We start from the raw sequence: 22,714 nt of genomic DNA on the forward strand, positions 1-22,714 counted from the left end.
GAGCAGCTAAGTTAACCATCAAAGAGTCTTCAATCATGACTTCGGAGGAGATTTCTTTCAACTCGTCCTCAGCCTTGTTAATCTCCATACACAAAGACTCTTTCTCAGCTACGGCTCGAAGATATTGAGTACGCTTGGCCTTTAGTTCAGTATTCTTGGCCAACATAGAAAGGATCTCGGAGTGGATAACCTTCAACGTCGCTTTAAAATCGGCAGAAAGATTGAGCGACGGAAGCGTCAATGCTTGCTCCAACTTCGCACTTAAGTGCTCAAGTTCATCCTTGTGCCTGGCAGCACTAGCCCTTCCAATATCCATATCCATGAAGGATACGTACTCAAATACCAACTCCTTCAAGAACTTCAAATCCTCTTCTGAAGAAGTAGCAGGACAATCAGATGGAGCAGGGCGAAACGTCTGAATTTGCCCCCAGGAAGCGAACAAGTTTTGGATAGAACGCACAATCCTGTCAGCATCCTACAAAGAAGACTGCCAATATTGAAAATCCTCACTACAACGAACAAGGTGGAAATAGAAATGAAGCAAAAAGAAAAACTACCTCGTCGACAATCGTAGAAGATGGCGCGCCCTCAGCCAAGCTTGCCACCAACGACTCATCCATTTGTGAGGACTTCCCCTTGTCCGAGCGAGAAGATGTTGCCACAACGGGCGGACTCATAGGAGTATCTGCAAAGCTCAAGAGTAACAAATCAGAAACCAATAGCACGAGCAAAGGTAAGACATCAAAAAACTGAATTGCCTTCTGCTTCGATGTTTGAGGGGTTGACGCCCTGGGAAGAAGGTAGCTCATCCATGGGTTGTGATGAAGACTCTGGGACTGAAGATGCATCTTTAAGCATGGTTCCCTCATCAACCGGTTTGGATGAAGTAGCCTCAGCAGAGGATGATGGAGCAGGAGTTGTCGATGCCAAAGCCTTTGAAGGAGAGGCCGAGCTTTTCTGAAAAAGTCCAAAAGATCATCAGTACATAGAAAAGTTTCAAATGTGGAAAAGCATACTTGTAAATAGACCAATTTAATTACCTTCCTCCTGACGATAAGAGGGGGACCATCATCATCATCATCAACATCATCCTCCAGAATGGGAGATGCTGAGGCTGGCCGTTTGCGGCTTAGAGCACTCTTGGCCGTAGTAGGCCTGGCAGGGAGAGAAGAAGATAGACGAGCAGATTGTTTAGTGCGACGAGAAGGAGAGGGGCTCTGAATAGACAAAGAAGTGACCAAAATAGGAGGAGGAGAAGAAATACTCGGTTGGTCTAATGAATGAAAGGCACGATTGGCCTCAGTTGCAAATAATCTGCGCTTCACCAATGGCCAGAGTTGTTCAAAAAGAGGGTGAGTGGCATGACAAGAATTAAAAGGGGGCTAATGAAAAGTGGCTTGATAAATGGAGGTTGCGAGCGTTTATAGTCACTGCTTCCGCCTTATTAATGGTATGAAAACGGTCAATTAAGTTCTTCAAATAGCAAAGAGAAACAGGCCAAGTTTGGCCAAAACCAAGCTGACGAGCAAAAAATTGGGGAGCATAAATTTCTACCCCCGCTTTGGCATTGGTCCCAGTTAAGATATCATGGAAGAGCTCCCTCCCGGTTAAAAATTGGATCCAAATGAGCAGGGAGGTGCTCGCGCTATCTATAGTGGAAGGGGGATGTACATAGTTTGGAGTCAAGAATGGAGGGAAAGGTAAAAAGGAAGAGATTGAATCTAAAGAATAAAAGAAAGAAAAAATGTCCCTTCTGGACATATTTACAGGAGTTAGGGGCTCCATAGCTAGCCCGTAACAGCTAGCAGAAGGACAAGAAATGGATGGAGCACCAAGCGATGGAAAATAGGATCTCAACCACAGTTGAGTAAACCAGCGGTGGAATGCGTGCGACAGCACGACTGTCAAGAGAAATGGCTACCATGGCAGCCAACATGAGGGATATTGCCAACCAAAACTTGGCCATGAGGGAGCTCATGGCCCAAATGCAAAGCCAGGGAGGCTTCCCCATTCCTCCATACGCCCCCCCACAGGCACTATCAGCAAGAGGACGAGGTTCGGAGTCATAGGGCTGCCTCGCCAGACTATGGCCGAGGTGGAAGCCCGTTCGAGAGAGAAGTGGGAGTCGACATTTCCTCCAACTATGCTTCTGGCTGACCCGCGAGGCCCAAATGAGCCACGATGATTTTCTACCTCCATATGAGCAAGATCCAAGACATAGGAGAGCTGGCAGTGTTTTTGACAGAATCAGCCCCGCCGAACCAAGGCTCCGTCAACAGCAGGCTCAGCAGACTCGGACGAGGCCACAACCTCCATCTCCAATACCCCAGCAGCCAGAGAGAAGGCATGAAAATGCCTCCCGTGCTGCCCCGCCTAGAAGTAGGCCGCAAAGGAGGGAGGAAGAGGCTAGGAACCGGCCAGGACCCTCTCACCAACAACCAAGGTACGAGGCCGATGACTACGATTCTGATGAGCAGCAGAGGTCCTGTGACTTGGACGATGATGATGAGAACCTGCCATTCTCAGAGAACTAAGGAATGCCCAGGTCCCGAGCAACTACGTCATGCCAAAAATACCAAAGTATGACGGGAGAGGCGACCCGAAAAAGCACCTCAACGCTTACAAAACCCACATGAGCCTCAGGGGTGCCACCCCAGCCGTGAAGTGCAGGGCTTTCCACTTAACCCTCAGTGGAGCGGCTGAAATCTGGTATAGCAGGTTGCCACCTGGGAGCATCCAAAGCTGGCCCGAGTTCAAGACAACATTCTTGAAGCGATTCGCAGTGAGCAAGGAAGGAGAGGCCCCCATCCAGCGTCTCCAAGACATGAGACAGGCACATGGGGAGTCTCTAAAGAGCTTCCTATCACGCTTCACCGACGAGATGACTTACTGCGTACAAGTCACCGACAGAGAAGCACTATCTGCATTAAGGGGAGGCCTGAACATGAACACCCTATTCTGGAGGGATGTGCAGAATCAAGACCCCACCACCTATGACGCCCTACTAGAGATGATGAGAAGGGAGATAATCAATGAAGAATTGATTAAGCATAGGAACAGGGCAAGCAGAGGACTCCCACCTCCTCAAAGGCAGCGAAGTAGGGGTCCGACCTCCCACCTCATGGACTACCAGATGAACCAAATCGAAAATGAGAACTCTGGACAAGCACTGGCCACCACAACTCTGAACGCGGTTCCTACCTTGTCATATGAGGATGTCAACCCAATTGCTGACCCACATCAGATGAGGTCCAGCAGGGACCCCCGCAAAGGGAGAGGCCGAGGCAGAGACTTTGCACCTAGAAATAGGTCCAATCCGAACCTCCCAGGATACTGTTTGCACCACAGGTCCTATGGGCATGACACCACGGATTGTAGAGACTATGCACACCGCTCCCGGCAGGAACCCGTCAGAGACAGACATGATTCGTCCCAGGCGAACAAGCCCCCGCCCAGGTACGACAACCAACGTGGGCGTGAAGAGGCCGCTCCCCGTCAAACGGATAAATCCCCACGATGAAGGGAGCATGATGCAGAGAGGCCCAGGGAAGGGCGTAGCACCGAAGAAATCGACACGTCAAGATGAGACCCCTATCTACGAGGTAGATACCATATTTGGAGGCCCTTATGTTGGTGGTGAAACACGAAACGCCAAAAGAAATTATGCTCGGGAGGCTAAACACCCCCCTTTGACGAGTTACATTGTGGACAATAGCTCCCGAAGAAACCAAGTACCACCCATTGTCTTCACCCAGGAGGACGTCGAAGGAGTTCATTACCCCCATTGCGATGCGCTTGTGGTGAGGGCTGTCATAGCCCGAAATGGGCTCAAACGAATGCTAGTCGACAACGGCAGCTCCGTCAACATCCTGTTTGGGTCCGCCTTTGATAAAATGATATTGGACCATCAGTTTACGCCTACCACCACCCCATTGTACGGATTTACCGGAGATAGCATCACTCCGAGGGGAAAGATAACACTAGCAGTGGAGATGGGAGAGTCTTCTCAAACTACGATGAACTTCATGGAATTCCTCATAGTTGACAGCCGGTCGACGTACCACGGAGTCTTGGGCAGACCAGTCCTAAAGGAATTGGGAGCAGTCACTTCCATCCACCACCTATGCATGAAATTCCCGACAGAAAATGGGGTGGCAACGGTGAGAGGCGACCAGAGAGGCTCGAGAGAGTGCTATCTAAGCTCCATTAAGAAGGTAAAGCCCCGGGACGTCCACGTGATCATGGCTGATGTGGTCATGGCGGATGTCCCAGGTGACGCTCCCACTGAACAAGAAGATATTGATATGATTGACGCGCCGTTTGATTCGGAGGTGCTGATCATTGATGAGATTAACCCCCGCATAATGGAACATGAGCCTCAAGCATCCCTTGTAGAGGAACTTGAGAGCCTCTTGGCCGACCCCCGAGACCCTTCCAAGGTGCTGAAGGTAGGCAAAGGCCTATCCAATATTTTGAGAGAAAATATTAAGGACTTCCTAGGCAAGAACCTCGACATCTTTGCTTGGAGGCATGAGGACATGGTGGGCATTGATCCCAAGGTCAACTGCCACCACTTGAAAATTGATCCTAAGGTTGCCCCGTATAGACAAAAAAGGAGAGCCCTCAACCCTGAGAGGTATGAGGCCCTGAAGGAAGAGGTTCAGAAGCTCATCCAAAATGGCTTCATCAGGGAGGCCACCTATCCGAGGTGGATTTCCAACCCAGTCCTGGTTAAGAAACACAATGGCAAATGGAGGGTATGCATCGACTTTACCAACCTCAATAGAGCTTGGCCGAAAGACAGCTTTCCGCTTCCAAGGATTGACCAATTGGTAGACTCCACGGTCGGGCACGAGTTATTGAGCTTCATGGATGCGTACTCCGGCTACAACCAAATCCCCATGCATCCGACCGATGAAGAGCACACCTCTTTCATCACGGACCGAGGTCTCTATTGCTATACAATGATGCCCTTCGGGTTGAAAAACGCCGGAGCAACCTACCAAAGACTCGTGAACAAAATGTTTATGGACCTCATTGGCAAGACAATGGAGGTCTATGTGGATGACATGCTGGTGAAGAGTTTAGAAGTAGAGGACCACATAGCGCACCTCAACAATACCTTCCAAATCCTTAGAAGGTACAGGATGAGGCTCAACCCGCTTAAATGTGCCTTTGGGGTGGCTTCCGGCAAGTTCTTGGGGTACATGGTCAACCAACGAGGAATCGAGGCCAACTCCGAGAAGATTGAGGCTTTGTGCCAGATGAGGTCCCCTCAAAAGCCAAAGGAAGTGCAAAACTTAACTGGACGAGTGGCAGCACTTAGTCGCTTCGTCTCCAAACCGACTGACAAGTGCCTTCCATTTTTCAAAGTGCTCAAGGTTGGGAAGAAATTCCAATGGACTGAGGAATGTGAAGAGGCCTTCCAAGGCCTGAAAAGGCACCTGGGACAGGCCCCCCTCCTCTCCAAGCTGAAGCCCGGTGATATCTTGCAATTATATCTGGCCGTCTCCAATGAGGCCATCAGTTCGGTTCTGATTCGAGAAGAAGGGTCCACCCAACTCCCCGTCTACTATACGAGTAAAGCGCTTCTATCGTCGAAAACCCGTTACCCCAATATGGAGAAGCTCGCTCTGGCCTTAATCACGGCCTCCAGGAAACTGAGACCCTACTTCCAAGCTCATACCATCCATGTACTTACAAATTTTTCCCTGAGGTAGGTACTCCAAAAGACCGATGCCTCAGGAAGACTATTGAAATGGGCAGTGGAACTAAGTGAATTCAACCTTGTGTTCAAGGTTAGGGCCGCCATCAAGGGGCAAGCCTTAGCTGACTTTGTGGCTGAATTCGCCAACCTACCCGAGGTGGATGCAATTATGGAACCCACGGAGCCCTTCACGTGGAGCCTCTTCATCGATGGTTCAGCTGGGGAGCTCGGCTCAAGTGCCGGTGTTGTCCTCATCAGCCCCGAGGGTCACAAGCTCACCTCGGCGGTGAGGTTCGGATTCAAAGCCACTAATAATGTAGCGGAGTATGAGGCACTCCTTGTGGGCCTCAGACTGGCCAAGGAAATGCAAGTAAAGAGGCTACTCATCAGTAGTGACTCCCAGCTAGTTGTTAGCTAGGTCAATGGTAACTTCTCAGCCAAAGACAAAACGATGGCCTCCTATCTGAAAACGGTGATGAACCTCATCCCATCCTTTGAAAAGTTAGAGTTAATCCAGATTCCTCGCATCGAAAACACACATGCGGATGCACTCTCAAAGCTTGCTAGTAGCAAAGACTCAGAGCTACTCACAGTAGTGCCTATTGAGTACCTCCTCCTGCCTTCTATCGAGGCCCCTAATGTCATGTGGGTCACGGGAACTCCCACCTGGATGCAACCGATCATAGCATATTTGAAGGACCAGGTGCTGCTCACCAACAAGAATGAGGCTTATAAGTTAAGGAGGAGGTCGGCCCACTTCCTCTTCATTGATGACATTCTCTACAAGAGAAGCTTCTCCTCTCCACTCTTACGATGCGTCGGAGAAGAAGAGACTACCTACATACTAAGAGAAATCCACGAGGGAGTGTGTGGCAACCACTCCGGAGGCCTATCTCTAGCACAAAAAATGCTGAGGCAAGGGTACTACTGGCCTACCCTGAAACGGGACGCCCTCTAATTCGTACGAAAATGTGATAAATGCCAACGATTCTCTCCCGTGCAAAGACAACCATCACAGGACTTGACTGCAGTCTCCAGCCCCTGGCCTTTCTCAAAATGGGGTGTGGACCTCATAGGTCCCCTACCTAAGGGTAGAGGAGGTGCAAGTTTCACAATAGTGACCATTGATTACTTCACAAAGTGGGTCGAAGCTGAACCACTGGCAAAAATCACAGAAGCTAACACTTCCAAGTTCCTATGGAAAAATATTATTTGCCGGTTCGAAATTCCCTACTCGATCGTCTCAAACAATGGCAGACAGTTTGACAACAAAAGGGTCAGAGAACTATGTGAGGAGCTCGGCATAAAGAAGCACTTCTCCACACCTCACCACCCTAAAGCAAATGGTCAAGTTGAAGCCGTAAACAAGACCATCAAGCACGTCCTAAAAAGGAAGCTTGATGTATCCAAAGGAGCTTGGGTTGATGAGCTGCCACAAGTACTTTGGGCGATCCGAACCACCACCAGGACCCCAACCGGGGAGACCCCTTTTTTCATGGCATATGGGACTGAGGCGATGAGCCCCGTGGAGGTCGGACTTCCTTCTCCACGACGTCTGCACTTCAGCGAAGTAACTAACAACGAGCTTCAAAGGCTCGACCTCGATTTCATTGAAGAGAGAAGAGACGACTCCCAGCTGAAGCTCAGCACCTATCAAAGAAAAATGACAAGGTACTTCAACTCCAAAGTCAAGAAGAAGTCATTCCGAATCAACGACCTTGTACTCAGAAGGGTCTTCCTATCTTCAAAAGAACCTGGTTCCAGTTCCCTAGGCCCGAATTGGGAAGGCCCATACAAAATCAGAGAGGAAGTTTGACCTGGCACCTACTGGATTGAAGACATGGACGACAAGGCACAACCCCGTACATGGAACATTGAGCACCTCAGGATCTATTATCAATAAATTGTACCAACATGCTGGATGACATTCCCCAGCCTTTGTAATCTTTCTATGGTTCAATAAAATTCATTGGTTAAATCAACATGTCGTACTTCATCGTCACCTTGGATGAGAGACTCGAGTCCCACGTCTGGGCCACCTCGCTTGAACTCCAAGGCTCTAGCACATGCCTCCCTTTGGCCTTGCTGAACGTAAGGGGAGAAGTCTCAACATGGCTGCACCATCCGCCATGTCTAGGGTGCGTCGTCACCTCGGAGGAGAGGCTCGGGACCCACCTTTGGGCCACCTCGCTTGAACTCCAAGGCACTAGCACATGCCTCCCTTTGGCCTTGCTGAACGCCAAGGGGAGAAGCCTCAACATGGCTGCACCATCAGCCATGTCTGGGATGCGTCGTCACCTCGGAGGAGAGGCTCGGGACCCACCTCTAGGCCACCTCGCTTGAACTCCGAGGCACTAGCACATGCCTCCCTTTGGCCTTGCTGAATGCCAAGGGGAGAAGCCTCAACATAGCTGCACCATCCACTATGTCTGGGATGCGTCGTCACCTCGGAGGAGAGGCTCGGGACCTACCTCTGGGCCACCTCTCTTGAACTCCGAGGCGCTAGCACATGCCTCCCTTTGACCTTACTGAATGCCAAGGGGAGAAGCCTTAACATGGCTGCACCATCCGCCATGTCTGGGATGCGTCGTCACCTCGGAGGAAAGGCTCGGGACCCACCTCTGGGCCACCTCGCTTGAACTCCGAGGCACTAGCATATGCCTCCCTTTAGCCTTGCTGAACGCCAAGGGGAGAAGTCTCAACATGGCTGCACCATCCACCATGTCAAGGATGTGTCGTCACCTCGGAGGAGAGGCTCGGGACCCACCTCTGGGCCACCTCGCTTGAACTCCGAGACGCTAGCACATGCCTCCCTTTGGCCTCGCTGAACGCCAAGGGGAGAAGCCACCATCGCTACAGTCTGAGGATCCACACAGTTCATATTCTTAAGTCCGAGGCTCACACAGTTCATCTCCTTAAGTTATGTTCATTTGCTTAAGTTCGAGGCCCACACAGTTCATCTCCTTAAGTTATGTTCATTTGCTTAAGTCCGAGGCTCACACAGTTCATCTCCTTAAGTTATGTTCACCTTAAGTTATGTTCATTTGCTTAAGTCCGAGGCTCACACAGTTCATCTCCTTAAGTTATGTTCATTTGGTTAAGTCCGAGGCTCACACAGTTCCTTAAGTTATGTTCGCTTATTTCAGTCTGAGGCTCATACAGTTGACTGATTGAAGTCAAGGTACCAAGTTAAAGTTATATAGTTCGTGCTCTTATCAACTTCCAGTTCGTTTGTTTAACGAGGCACAAAAACTTGGATAAAGAACAACAATGAATGAAGAAAAACATTATATTAATATTCAAAAGGGATTACAAAGGAGGGCCTCTGGCCATTACATTCAAAGTACTGAAAAGGAAAATCTAGTCTAAGCCTGGCTAGATGGCGGAGGCACCTCAGCACTTGGCGCTTCGGCAACTTGGGCATCAGTAGTTGGGGCTTCGGCATCAGTTGCCTCATCACCCTGCACCTCCTCAGCTGGGGTCTGAGGAACCTCATCCACAAATTCAGACCTGAGTTGAGTCAGATCCAAGTTGGGGTACAGCTCCTCCACCCGCTCCATCACCTCGGCATAGGCGAAGTTCCTCCAGTATGCACTGAAGCTCTTATATTCCTCAGTTGTATGGAAGTTGGTAATGTATTCCTTCACCGCCTCCTCCCCTGCAATTTGGGCCTCTTTCCTTGCATGAGAGGTGTCATCCACGTACCACTTTATTTGGCCCTCCAAATACTTATAAGCGTCTTGAGCACCTGTCAAGGAGAGATTTGCCTTCTCCAGGGCCTCAGCAGTCACCTTTTGGCGCTCATTGGAGACCTCCACCTTCTTTGTTAAAGAGGCCACCTCGCACTGTGGCTCGTATACTTCCTTTCTTAAGGCCTCGATCTGGTCCAGTGCAGACTCAAGCTTCGCCGATTCTTCAACTTTTTGGGCCTTGGCTTCCTCAGCCTCGGCCTTTGCAGCTTTCAGCTCCTCTGCGAGGGAGGCCATCTTCCCCTCCGAGGCCTGGGTCCTTGTTTGAAATTCACTAAGGGCCTCCCTGCATTCAAGCGCGAGGCCAAAAGTCCTGACACTCTGGCTCACTAATGCCCTTGTAAGATCAGTGGCATCGCAAGCGGAGGCGTGCAGCTGCCACCTCTCTTTCCAGAACTTGTAGAAGCTCTCAGTGGCGCTTCGGATCTCTTCAGGGAGAGCCTCCACCAAGGCCGGGGCCAGTGCCTCCTCCCTCCTAGCTAAAAAGCTCGGAGACTTCCCCTTCTCACAAACCGGCTTTTGCTTCGCAGCCTCCTCCTCGGCAGCCTCCGAAGCATGCCTAGCAGCCTCTGCTCTAGCCTCCTCGGCCTCTGCCTCTCTAACCATCTCAATTTTGATGGCCTTCGAGGCCGTTGCAAGCAACTTCGGCTCGCCAGTTTACTTTGCCTCATGGGACACAGATGTCCCGAATTTCCCAATCGAGCTGGAGATATGCACCAGCTTCCTCTTTTTTTGTCTCCTCAAGGACCTTCTCCTTCCCCCGAGGCTCCTTCGGCTTCTCCTGCCTCTGAGGTGTTGCCTCCTTCGAGGCCCGCGGAGTACAGTCCTTGGATAGGCTTTCAACCCTGCCTCGGACTTCCTTCGCCCCACTGGAGCCCGTCTTTAGAGGCCTCGCCTTCACAGTAGAAGTGGCCTTCAGAATGGAAGCCATATCTGGAGCTGGGTACTCCCTCTTCTTGAATTTATCTGCACAATACATTAGGTCAGCATCAGTATCAGAACAAAAGGACAAGAAAATTGTAACTGTGGGAGCTTCATACCTCTGGATGCCATCAGCTCAAAGTCCAGAAAATAGCAACTCCTGTCAATCAAGTGGTCGAAGTGGCGAAGCTTCAGAGGCCTCCTGTAGATGTCCTCTATTACCTTGAACTCCTCACGGCTGAGCTCGAACCTCGTACTACTATCTGCAAAGGAAGTCCCAACAGGTAGACAAATTCAAACCTTAGCTTCAGAAAACAAGTAGGGTCTAGGAGACTCACGAGCTTCGTAGTACTGGGTCGGCACGGTGCAAGAAAGGGCTTTGTTCCCCTCCACTGCTTGCCACTTACCTCGCACCCAGAACCAAAACTCCTTCCACCCCTTGATAGAGGAAGGAAGTCCCACCACAAAAAGTGCGTGAGCCCCCAAGGCGTGAGGTAGTACCACCCCCTAGACTCCTTTCCAATCACCCGAGGCTGGAACAGGGTCATAAATACATGGAGAGGCATGTCCTTCCCGAGTGACACTTCCTTCCACGGGAAGTACGAGCCGACCAGCTGGCTCCACCCATTCGGCAGAACCTGGGTCGGCGACAACATGAAGTTCCTAAGCACCGCCCTGAAGAAGGGGTGCAGAGGTAGATGCATACCTGCCTTAAACAGGTATTTACTGACGGCCACGCAGCCGGGCCTTGGATAGCAGGCCCGCTCGTTCGGTTCGGGGACTAACATTTCTATGGAGTGGGGTACACTATACCTCTCCCTAAGTTCCCCCAACCTCTTCCACGTCATGTTCGAAGGTACCCTAGACGCCCCCCACTCCTGGATATAATCTACAGGCTCCTCGGTCATGGCATACCTATCCACCTCGGACTCCCCCATCTGAACGACCCCATAGTCTAAAGACACTGTCACTAGCTCCCTACCCGAGTGGACTCCATTTTTTCAGTAAAAAGACAGTAAGAGTATTTTCTGCAAAAAATACCTAAGGGAATTCGACACAAATGGAGATTGGCCGAAAATTAAATTACAGTCAACCTCGACGTTGGAAAAATTTGAAGATTTAAGAGAATTTCAGAGTGCAAGTGTTCGAAAATCCTGAAAAATGGGATTTCCTCACCTTTTATAGAGGTACAGGACGAACCCCGGCCGTTAGATCGAATCTCACTCAATCTAAGCCCTCAATTTCAGATCCAATCCGAGGCGTTGAATTCAAAGGGTTTTTCAATCCTACGCCTCAGATTCATGCGTGCCTCCCACGCACCTCTTCCAGCGCGTTTGCTTCTAGAAGCGCCAGCTGTCCTCGTAATTGTGTTTTTAATACGACGGCAGCAGGCGCCTTGGAAGTCGTAACGGTTCAGCCACTTTTCCTCGAAAACAAGCACAAGATATCAAATCATTGGCTCAGCTATCAAGGCACAATTATTACCATTGGACCTCGGCTTCCTCCATCATTCAGCAACAAGCATCGCAGGTTCGGTTCCTCAACCACCTCGGCTTCCGCCATCATTCAGCAACAAGCCTCGCAGGTTCGGTTCCTCAACCACCTTGGCTTCCTTTTCATCATTCAGCAACAAACCTCGCATGTTCGGTTCCTCAACCACCTCGGCTCCCTCTTGACCATTCAACAACAAGCTTCGCAGGTTCGGTCTCAACCACTTCGGCTTCATCTTCAAAAGTTCAACACCTCACCTACTTCATCGCTCACCCACAGCAACACTTCTCTAACTCCAACCATGATATAAATATCTATACTTGGACTTGGGGGACTATTATTTGGGGTTCAAATTCTTTCAATTTTTACTCCATCAAAGTCCACGCATTACATAAATGAATATACTTGGACTTGGGGGACTATTATTGCGTGTTGTCACACCTGGCCAACCTACCTGGGACAATGGCCCATTCATGGCGATCCACGTGGCATTCCTGCCGAGGTGGGCTACATCCGAACTGCTTCGAGCCGAAGTCCATCTGCCGAGGCTCCTTTTTGTCCGATGCCCATTGACCGAGGCCTACGAACCGAAGTCAGGCTGCTAGAACCTGTTGAGAGCAGCTGAGGCCCTCAAGTGAAAATATCATGACAAATGGCCGAAGCCCCGAAGCTGATGCGCGAGCCTCTGAACCACAAGGAAACATCCTCCATGGTCACTTTTCCCAAGAGATCGTCTACACAGATCTTATTCGAATGATTGATGGAACGTTTGTCATAAGCATAAAGGTCAAGTCTTGTCACTAGCATGGAGGCCATGCACAAGTAATAAATGCGCTGCAAGCTAGCAAGTCAAGCCCCATACCTAGGAAAAGATGTTTGAACTAAAGAGATGAGGCCACGTGCCACTTCATCCAAGGGCTCCCATTTATTATGTACTACTATAAATACTCCCCTTGTGTCATATCAAAAGGCTAATGCAAGAATCAATACAAAGAACTACATTTACTCAACTCTCTCTCATTTTACTTGCAATACACAAATCGAGTTTATACACATTTACGTATACATTTATGAACACCGATTGGTAATTATTGTACAATCGGATTATGAACAACCCGTCGGATTCCGAACGTCATCGTCCCGTGTCGTTGGGCTACTCCCACGCCCTTAGAACCGCTCGTTTTAGACTGTCCACGTGTCTTAGCGTGTTGGATATTTGCCCACGCAAACGTGGGTGAGACCGGCATCTGTTGGCGCACTTTTTGGGGTCAACAAATACTAATCAATCTTAGAGAATTGAGCCCATGTTTGATGGCCTTAAATTTTATTTAATATTTACAAAATTACATCGATTTAACTAATGACATATTTAATCTTAACTCTTACACAATAACGTAATACAATCTTATATGTTTTTTTGTGTATATTTTTGTTGAGTTTTTCATAGATTTGATGGTTAAAATAACAAGAAGAGGACGATAAAGAGCTTATAAGAATTAAGAGAGGAGCTATCAAGCTTAAATTCGATTTTTCAGAACGATATAAACGGCATTATGACAAAATAACAGGTTGGGTAAAACTTAGGTCAATTTGAATAGGTTGGGCTTGGACTAAAAATTAGAAATATGGTAATCATATATTTGAGTTTGAGTTAAATTAACTAGTTAGCAAAATTATTTTAAAAAATTAAAATATTTTGTCTTATTTAAAATAAATAAATTAAAAAAAATTAGGGAGATTCAGTTCTTAATTTAGAACCGAGAACCCAACTAAACACATTGATTTTCGATGAGGATACCCGTTCGTATATTTAACTTAAAAAGAACCACTCAATTCGGTTCAGTTGTGGTCGAGTCCGGTTCGATTCGGTTCAAAAGTTTTGCCCAACCCTAATATATACGAAAAAAATTAAAGAAAAGTAAAGAGAGTCAAACTGGGACGGAGAAAGATCAATGTTGAGTTGCATATGAGCATTAGGGATGGTAGTGAGGTGGAGTTTGCCTCGTTTGCTGCTCCATTTATTTATTTATTTATTTTACATTTTTTAATTTTCAAGTTATGCTATTATGAGATAATAAATACAAATTTAAAATAAGATTTTAGCGAGTGAATTGTTTATAAATAAAATTATTTTTATTATTTTCTTCTCTTCACGGAGTGGGTTCAAGGCTCCGTGATGGGGCGCCTCACCCCGCCCTACCAACTCGTTGGGGCAGGGCATATTTTTTTTGCTATCACTAATGAGCATACGAGGGAGTTGTCAATTTCATGGTGTATAATTTGGCCCCTTTTTTTTTCTTGAAAAAAAAATCAAAAATTTTGACAAAAGCAATAAAATATGTAGTTGAAAAGTTAAGAATATCACAAAACTATGATTGAAAATGAGATTTTTTTTTGCTATAATTAATGAGCATATCGAACTATTGCGCATTAGTTTTTTTTTATTTTTTATTTTTTATTTTTTTTAAGTATTGTGCACATTTCAACAAATTGTCAATCTCATGTTGTATAATTTGGCTTCTTCATTTTTTAATTTAGAAAAAAAACTGAGTTTTTAGTAAATTTTGATAAAAGCTATAAAATATGTAGTTGAAAAGTTAAGAATAACCTAAAACTATGATTGAAAATGAATTTAGAGAAAAATGAGACAATCACGGATATTATAAAAATGGACTTATGTGTTACTTGTTATAATAAGATCAAATGTGATTATTAATATAACTCATCCAAAGTGGAGGGTGAAAATGTAAACGTGGAAAAACTAGCACCCAGTAAAATAAATAAAATAAACCACTCTAGTCTTCTTTAGGGGGTTAATTATATGGATAGTCACTGAACTTTGCCTTATGTTACTACTTAGTCACTGACCTTAAAAATATAACTCAATGGTCACTGAATTTCGCCAAGTGTTATTAATTTATAATCGAACTTTAAAATGTATCTCAATGGCCACCAAAATTTGCACTGTGTTACCCATCCATCACTCAAATAGAAAAATCCGTTAAGTCCAACAAATGACGTCAATTTGAGTGACGGATGGGTAACACGATGCAAAGTTCGGCGACCATTAAGATACATTTTAAAGTTCGATTGTGAAATAGTAACACTTGACGAAATTCAGTGATCATTCAGTTACATTTTTAAGTTCAGTGACTAAGTAATAACATAGGGCAAAGTTTAGTGACCATTAAGATGTATTTTTAAATTGAATTATTAAGCCTTTGTTTGAGTCTCATTCTTTTCCAAAAAAAAAAAAAAACATTATTAAACACTGATTTGATATCATTCAATCACACATTCTTCAATAAAATGATATTACATGCAAATTCAAAACTTTTCTTTATTTTTTAACTACACATGTCCCATCAATATACTATTCAAAAATTCATTTTTTTTCCTCAAAATGGGAATCAAACAAGGGCTAAACTTCTCAAATCGACCTCTATGAAACAAGAAATCAAAGAAAATGAAGGGAAAAAAGAGGAAACAGAAAATCAGAGACTTATAAATTAAATAAAAATAGAATTGTTGCTAATATTCATCCATCATGGTGAAAAAGTACATTTGATTTTTAGATCAACTGATATCAGTTCACCGTATCTCAAACTCTACATAAATAGATTGAAAAAGAAACAGTTAGAACACTAAAAGAAATTGAAAAAGAAAAATTAAATAAAAGTACAAAAATGTTGGTGTTAATGTAACTGATGTCGGTTTGATTTTTCAACTATGTTACTACTTAGTCACCGTACTTAAAAATGTAACTCAATGTTCACTAAATTTCGTCAAGTGTTACTATTTTATAACCAAACTTTAAAATGTATTTCAATGATCACTTAAGTTTGCACCGTGTTATCCATTCGTCACTCGAATTAACGCCATTTGTAAGACTTAATGGATTTTTTCATTTGAGTGAAGGATGGGTAACAAGGTATAAAGTTCGGTGACCATTTGGCAAAGTTTAGTGACATTTGAATTACATTTTTAAGTTAAGAAGTAACATAGGACAGAGTTTAGCCCCGATTCATATAATTAACCCCTTCTTTAGGAGCAAGGAAACCAAAACACATTTTCAAAGAAGCGCATAAAAGGAGTTGATTATGCAATCCAATCTATTGGCATTTTCTATTTTCTCTAATTAAAACTAGTGAAATCATGGTGCTTGAGGTGTTTTCTCTATTTTTTCTGCTATTTTTTCCCTTTCCCAAGCATTAGTTTATTTACTTTCAGCGATTAATTAATATACTTGCTATTTATTTTTTGAAAAAAATTAGGCGACAATAATCTGTATCGATAATTCTGAGTGGATGCGGAACGGCGACTACTTCCCCAATCGATTCCAGGCTCAAGCTGACGTTGTTAATCTCATCTGTGGCGCAAAAACTCAGGTATTCACTTTTTCCATTTGCACATTTTTTCCCACTATACGTGATGGTTATTAGGATTTCATAATTGTTGTTGCGTATAATTTTAATTCATGTTAATTTGGAGTATTCTTTGAATATATATTATTACTGTGTAGTCAAATCCAGAGAATACAGTTGGAGTATTAACAATGGCAGGAGAAGGGGTTCGAGTATTGGTCACACCAACTAGCGATCTTGGAAAGATCCTAGCTTGCATGCACGGTTAGTTTTTATTATTTTTTAAGCTATTTTGAATGTGTCCTTTTTGTCCTGTTGAAAGCTGGAGAAAAAACAGCAAAGGATATGAAAATGAGGAAATTCAGTTATCTTGTTTGTAATACAATATTATTTTAGGCATTTGCCGGATCTTTTATCTTTGATGTTGTATGCAAATAAAGTTTCCCTCTTTATCAGTGCAGGTCTGGAAATTGGCAGTGAGATGAACTTGGCAGCAGGGATCCAGGTGGCGCAGCTGGCTCTCAAGCATCGCCAAAACAAAAAACAACAACAAAGGATTATTGTATTTGCTGGCGGGTAATCTTTACTGCTATTTATAATTTCACTATGCTCGCAATTTTTGATTTTTGGTTTACTAATTGTTAGAACTTGTGATTATAGTCCTGTGAAATATGACAAGAAGGTGTTGGAGATGATTGGAAGGAAATTGAAGAAGAACAGCGTTGCTCTTGACGTTGTTAACTTTGGTGAGGAAGATAAGGGGAAGGCCGAGAAGCTTGAGGCACTGGTTGCTGCTGTGAATAATAATGATAGCAGTCATGTTGTGCATGTTCCTCCTGGTCCAAGTGCTCTTTCTGATGTGCTCATAAGGTTGCTTTCCAAATTGCAATATCTGTTAATTTCAACTAGCTATATAATTTTATAATTTTAGACACATGTTATGGGCCATCTTTGGTTATGATGCCTATTGCACGAGTGCGAGAATTGCTTTCATCATCAAAAGCTAGAGATTTCTTAGAGAAAATCAAATAACTGGAAATTGCAGTGCTTGCTAAAAGTTGTGAATAGAACTGTAGATAATCTGTTAATATGTTAAATAGGCTTAGCACCCATTCGCACCACATATATTGACAAGTACCTAAAGCCCTGAGCTTCTGAACTAAGCACCTTCTTAAAAGGAATAATTCTTTGGATTTAAATAAACTAGGAAACAGGAAAACATAAAATCCTGAAATAATCAAGAACATGACTAGCTAAAACTTTTAAGATAAGATTTTCTGTCACCTCTTACTGTAGTGCGTGACCAGTTATTTTTTCCCCATCAATTATTTCTTTTTTGTTGTTGGCAGTACACCTATTTTTACTGGTGATGGACAGGGGGGAAGTAGTTTTGCTGCAGCTGGTGGAGTATCTGGTTTTGAATTTGGAGTGGATCCGAACCTGGATCCTGAACTTGCTCTTGCGCTTCGAGTTTCAATGGAAGAGGAGAGGGCTAAGCAAGAAGCAGCTGCAAAGAAGGCTGCAGAAGAAGCTGCAAAGCAGGAAAGTGGTGAACATTCTGCATCAAAGGATGCTACCATATCTGAAAATGCGAACACTGGAATGACTGAACCTGAAAACAAGACAAAAGACCAAATGGTCAGAGTCCCTTTTGCACTGAATTCATTTTTCTTTTCAGTGTGTTTGTTTGGTAAAATTTCCTGTATCTTACAAAGACATTCATTGAGGGGCATAGGTGTGCCCGTTCTTTTTTGAAAGATCAATTTATGAGTTAAGCGAAGTGAAGTGGCATAATTTATTCACTGACATATCCATATACACTGACAAACCTGTACCATTTAAGTCAACTGTCATCATGCAAATCATGCTGGTAGAATGCGGAAAATTTACCATGCATTAGGTTTTTTTTTTTTGTTTTTTGTGTGGTAGAAACTTCTTCTGATTTTGAATTCCCAATTTCATTCCATGCCTTGCTGCTTTAATAAATTTGTATAAATTAAAGGAGTTATTTTACTTGGTCTTGTAAAGCATCCAAGTGGAGTTCGCGTTCTACATCACATCTGCTCCCAAATATCTCTGCCGTTTAGGTTGATAGTACAATGTAATTTAACAATCGTTTTTTGGTCGTGGCAACGATGCTGCAATGGCCCTGCGGCTCCTTTTGAGTTATATATGGCAATTGCAGTATACAGTACATATGTGAATTTTTAGATTATGCAATAGATTTGTGTGCATTATTAGGAGAAGGAAAATGTTGTGAGAGACCTTAAAGCAGTCCATCTGAAAGAGAATGAGGAATTGAAAATCGAAATGGGGAAGTAGATTGTTTGACTTGTATATGGCAGGGGAACTAGAGGTTTGCTGTGCTTTTAGAGATAACCAATCTTGTACAGAAGGTATACGCTATATAATGAGTCAGACACATACTGGATTTTAAATGTCTTGGTCAAAAAATGTTGATGGGAGGTTCTTCCTGGCTCAGATATAAATTTTTAATAAATAGTGGACAAGTTTCTGTATGCGGACTGCAGTAATTAAACTTTTTCCTGATTCAATTAAATTGCCGTCATGTTGGACATGTTTCGGTTTCACTTTTTTCTTTTATGCCTATGACACATTGACAACTCCTATTATTAAATTTTGTTAGGTGATGTAATTTGCTTAGTTTACTTTGCCCCTATTTGGTTTGGATAAAAATTAGATTTTTAGTAGATTTAATAAAAATTGGTGAAATATGTGGTTGAAAAGTCGATAAAAAAAGTTGTTGATACCGTGATTGAAAATGAGTTTGGAGAAAAAAATGAGTTTTAAGAAAGGAGAGCCAAACAGGGGCTTTTTGAACTTCCACATTTCATGCTTAGTTGTGTGATAGCAGAGATGACAGCTGAAAACGGTTAACATATAAAATTTCTTGGTTTCAGGATGATGAAAATGCATTGTTACGACAGGCTCTTGCAATGTCTATGGGTGATTCTTCCTCTGCTGTTGCTACACGGGATACCGAAATGTCAGAAGCAGCTACTGATGATCACGATTTGCAGCTTGGTGAGAACTTATGTTTGTTGGCTAAATTTCATTTCTTAACTTGCGTATTATTTTCTTTTGTTTTTTCCTTAAGCTCACTAACAATTCGATCTGATGTTGTACACTATCCATTGTGTTTGTACTTGTGTTCTATCCTGTTAATGCTGCTTGTTATATTTCTTCAGTACTGTTGCTTTCCTTGAAGGGGAACAATCACTTACATGAGAAGAGGAATGAGTTGTATCTGGATTATTTTTTCTGAATTCCACAGATTACTAAACGGATGATAGGTTGAACCTTATTTTGGGGGGTGGGGGTATAAAAAATGCTTACAAGATGCTAAAAAATATGCTCTTTTGAAATAAGTATTGGCGCCCTTGCATTTTTAATGAGTTTATAATCTGTTCTAGGTTGACTAACTATTTCACAGTATTGCTCTTTAAATTCTAAACAAAATCTCTACACTATCTGGTTCCCTCACACAATCCAACCCCCTTCTTGCAAGACCTACGTGTCGACCTCCATCCCCAGCCCGACTCCAGTTGCCAAACTCCCACTTGAAACGGAGCCTTCTTCTTCCTCTTGCCACCTTCCCCAGATTTCTGCTATTTGGACAAAGGCTTAACCCCAAATTTGAACTTCATGCCTGGATATCAACAAAACCAGCCAATATTCTGAAGAACGATAATAAAATTGGCAAAACCCATGGTTCCCAGATCTGATTTAGGATAAAAAAATTCTCTTTCTTATCTCTCTCTTCTTTTTTTTTTTTTAATGACACGTTAAGCCCCTATTTGACTATCATTATTTGAAAACTCTTTTTTCTACATCTTGTTTTCAACCACACATTCACTAATAAAATATTCTGCACGTAAATCCAACATTTTTCCTACTTTTTGAATTTTAGCTATACATTCTCATAAAAATCACTATTCAAAACATTATTTTTCCCTAATAATGGTTGTCAAACTGGAGCTAAATAAAAGAGCAAGGGTTGATATGCAAAGTAGATAAAATTATAGCAAACAAAAACGGAATGAAGAAAAAAAGCCCAGGGTAACTGGTCGGGTTCTCGTTATTGCACAGTGAACCTGAGAACCGGAGTGAACTGTTCAGTTCTGTTTATCGTAATTGTTCTTTTCATGTAACTGGACCAAACTGAGCAGTCTTATTCTTATAATATTGGGCCCACACCTATTACTGTAGTATGCCTAATAAATTTGATTTTTATCCAAAAGTTGATGCAAAAATATGCTGTGGTTTTTCATGTTTCTTTATATGGGATCGACAATTTACTCCCTTGCTATGGTTGAAGGCATTAACGGTGATAGAATATGGGTTTCATCATTATTGAAGTGAAGTTAATGTCATTAGTTTTTGGCCTTCATAACCGTAACTGAATGTTCAGTTACTTTTATTATTTTATCACAGATGTTTAGAATTAACTTGTTTTTATGCCCTTTTGTTTATTCACCACCTGTCATTTTAATTATGGACGAGCAGTACAACTGCACTATTATGATGATTAAAAGAGAGCACTCAATCGTCTTATAGACCATAGAAATCGTGGTATTAAGCCCTTGTTAACCCAAAAAATGGGAAAACATTCTTCAACCCTGAGGTGGTCTTCATGTGAATGACATTGTCAAAATATTATAAAATTTTGAACTTACCACATGGATGCAGTTCGTCTTGGAGAGAGAGCTCTGAGTGCATAGAGCCCTCGAGAGTATTTTTTTAATTTTTTCAACTTGGTCTTTATTTGTATTTTACTTATCTCTTTTTAGTAGTGTCGTTGCCTTATTTTGCTCGCATAAAATAATGGTAAGGCTCCATAGGCGTTGTCATTGTTGGTCTCACATACAAACTATTCTTGTTTCTCGATGCTTTGGGAATGGGACCTGACCTTGTGCTGTTTCCTCTCCTTGTTTGCAATAAATTATCTCTTGAGCTTCCCTAGAAACTATTTTCTTAAAATATGGGTAAAGCGTATTTGGAATCTTCTATTCTAAATCATTTTTCTGATGTCTTATTTGTTTTGGTGAATGTAGCCGTTCAATTGTCCGTGCAGGAGGGTACAAAAGACCAATCAAACCAGACAGATATGAATAAGCTGTTGGCAGACCAGTCTTTTGTGTCCTCTATCCTGGCTTCGGTAAGTCTACTGGGCTAATTTCTTCACGTCTCTTATAACATGGCCAAATGTTGTCAGCACTACTTGATACATACAAGGTCAAATAGTGAAGAGTGGGAAAAAAATTACAAAACAAACAAACTAAACTAATATCTAGAGTCCTGTTTCGTGGTTTGTTTGCTTCAACAGCTTCCAGGAGTTGATCCAAATGATCCCTCTATCAAAGATTTGCTTGCTTCCTCGCAAAGTCAGGCTGAGGTGAGTTCAATGGTTGATATTTGTTGAAGCAAAGATTGATGACAACCCAAGATTTTATTGAAAGTTGTGAATTATGTTTTATGGCCTGTTAAAAATTTGATGTGGTATTTCTAGCTTAATTTGTTTTGTCTTCTCTTTCTGACTGCACATATCATAAGTGGCTTTGTATTATTGCTGTAATCAAATTGTACTTTTCACTTTCATTTGCTGTGTCTCGTTAAAGTATCAACCAGTTTTCTTGATCTGTATTTTGTTTTAGTCCCAGCAGAGTAAGGATGAAGATGAAGCACCAAAAGAAGAAGAAAAGAAGTGATGATGGATTGGTTGATATCCACTGTCAGCTGTAGTTTCTTGCTCACTAATTTCGTGTTTAGGAGAAATTTATTGGAATTGCTTATATGTCTTGATATTTAACTTCTTCCTCGTCTTTCACACCGATGAAGTATTACTAGTCATGCTGTTTTGTGATTATATATTAAATTCAATAGTATTTTTTGCGAAGCAGATTAAGCAGTGCCTTCCTGAGTTATTTGTGCAGTTTGATTTGCAGGATGGGGATAATGTTGTCAAAGGGGATTGTAACATGGACGCATGACCATTCTTTTACTACATTTGTTCATTTTTCTGTCTTTTCTAATGGAAATTTCAAAGAATTGTGCAAATGGTGCATGCTTTTGAACTAAATATGAAGGATTACTTAATATAAGTAATTAACCCAGATGGTTGTGCCTTCCTGAATTGGCATCTCCACCGGTTTTTGTTCTCGATAATTTTTCTCTTTTTTGATTGAGTTGAAGAGCTCCTCGTACGTTTGGTTTGCTGTTTTCAAGATGTTTTTAGTTTTGCAAAATGTCCAAGATTTGTTTGGTCTTGTATTTTTTAAAATGCATTTTCGAAAACTAACAAAAAAATTTGAAAGCTCATTTTTTTAATGTTTAGTGTTTTTGGTGAAAACTTTGAAAATATTTAAAATATGGAATATAGATGTTTAAATAAAATTTTATTTATATAGAATTAGTTTTAAATTTTGTAAAAAAAAATCTAAAAATCAATAATTTTCTAAAAT

At 43.0% G+C, this 22,714-nt stretch overlaps 2 protein-coding genes across 2 annotated transcripts; one reads left to right on the forward strand and one right to left on the reverse strand.

Moving 5' to 3' along the window:
* Nucleotides 1-9,072: 9,072 nt before the first annotated feature.
* On the reverse strand, nucleotides 9,073-10,062 carry LOC111409463. The gene is made up of 2 exons (XM_023039509.1): nucleotides 9,547-10,062; nucleotides 9,073-9,498 (listed from the first exon to the last, which is right to left on the reverse strand). The coding sequence occupies exons 1-2, from the start codon at nucleotides 10,060-10,062 to the stop codon at nucleotides 9,073-9,075; spliced, it is 942 nt and encodes a 313-aa protein (XP_022895277.1).
* Nucleotides 10,063-15,885: 5,823 nt separating this feature from the next.
* Nucleotides 15,886-22,257, forward strand: LOC111409015 (26S proteasome non-ATPase regulatory subunit 4 homolog). Its single transcript, XM_023038908.1, has 10 exons — nucleotides 15,886-16,035; nucleotides 16,143-16,256; nucleotides 16,391-16,496; nucleotides 16,694-16,808; nucleotides 16,893-17,102; nucleotides 17,582-17,870; nucleotides 19,154-19,277; nucleotides 21,308-21,411; nucleotides 21,580-21,648; nucleotides 21,908-22,257. The coding sequence occupies exons 1-10, from the start codon at nucleotides 16,024-16,026 to the stop codon at nucleotides 21,959-21,961; spliced, it is 1,197 nt and encodes a 398-aa protein (XP_022894676.1). The 5' UTR covers nucleotides 15,886-16,023; the 3' UTR covers nucleotides 21,962-22,257.
* The last annotated feature ends 457 nt before the right edge of the window (nucleotides 22,258-22,714 follow it).

Source organism: Olea europaea, chromosome 14 (assembly GCF_002742605.1).
Source record: "Olea europaea var. sylvestris chromosome 14, O_europaea_v1, whole genome shotgun sequence".
Lineage (NCBI taxonomy): Eukaryota > Viridiplantae > Streptophyta > Magnoliopsida > Lamiales > Oleaceae > Olea > Olea europaea.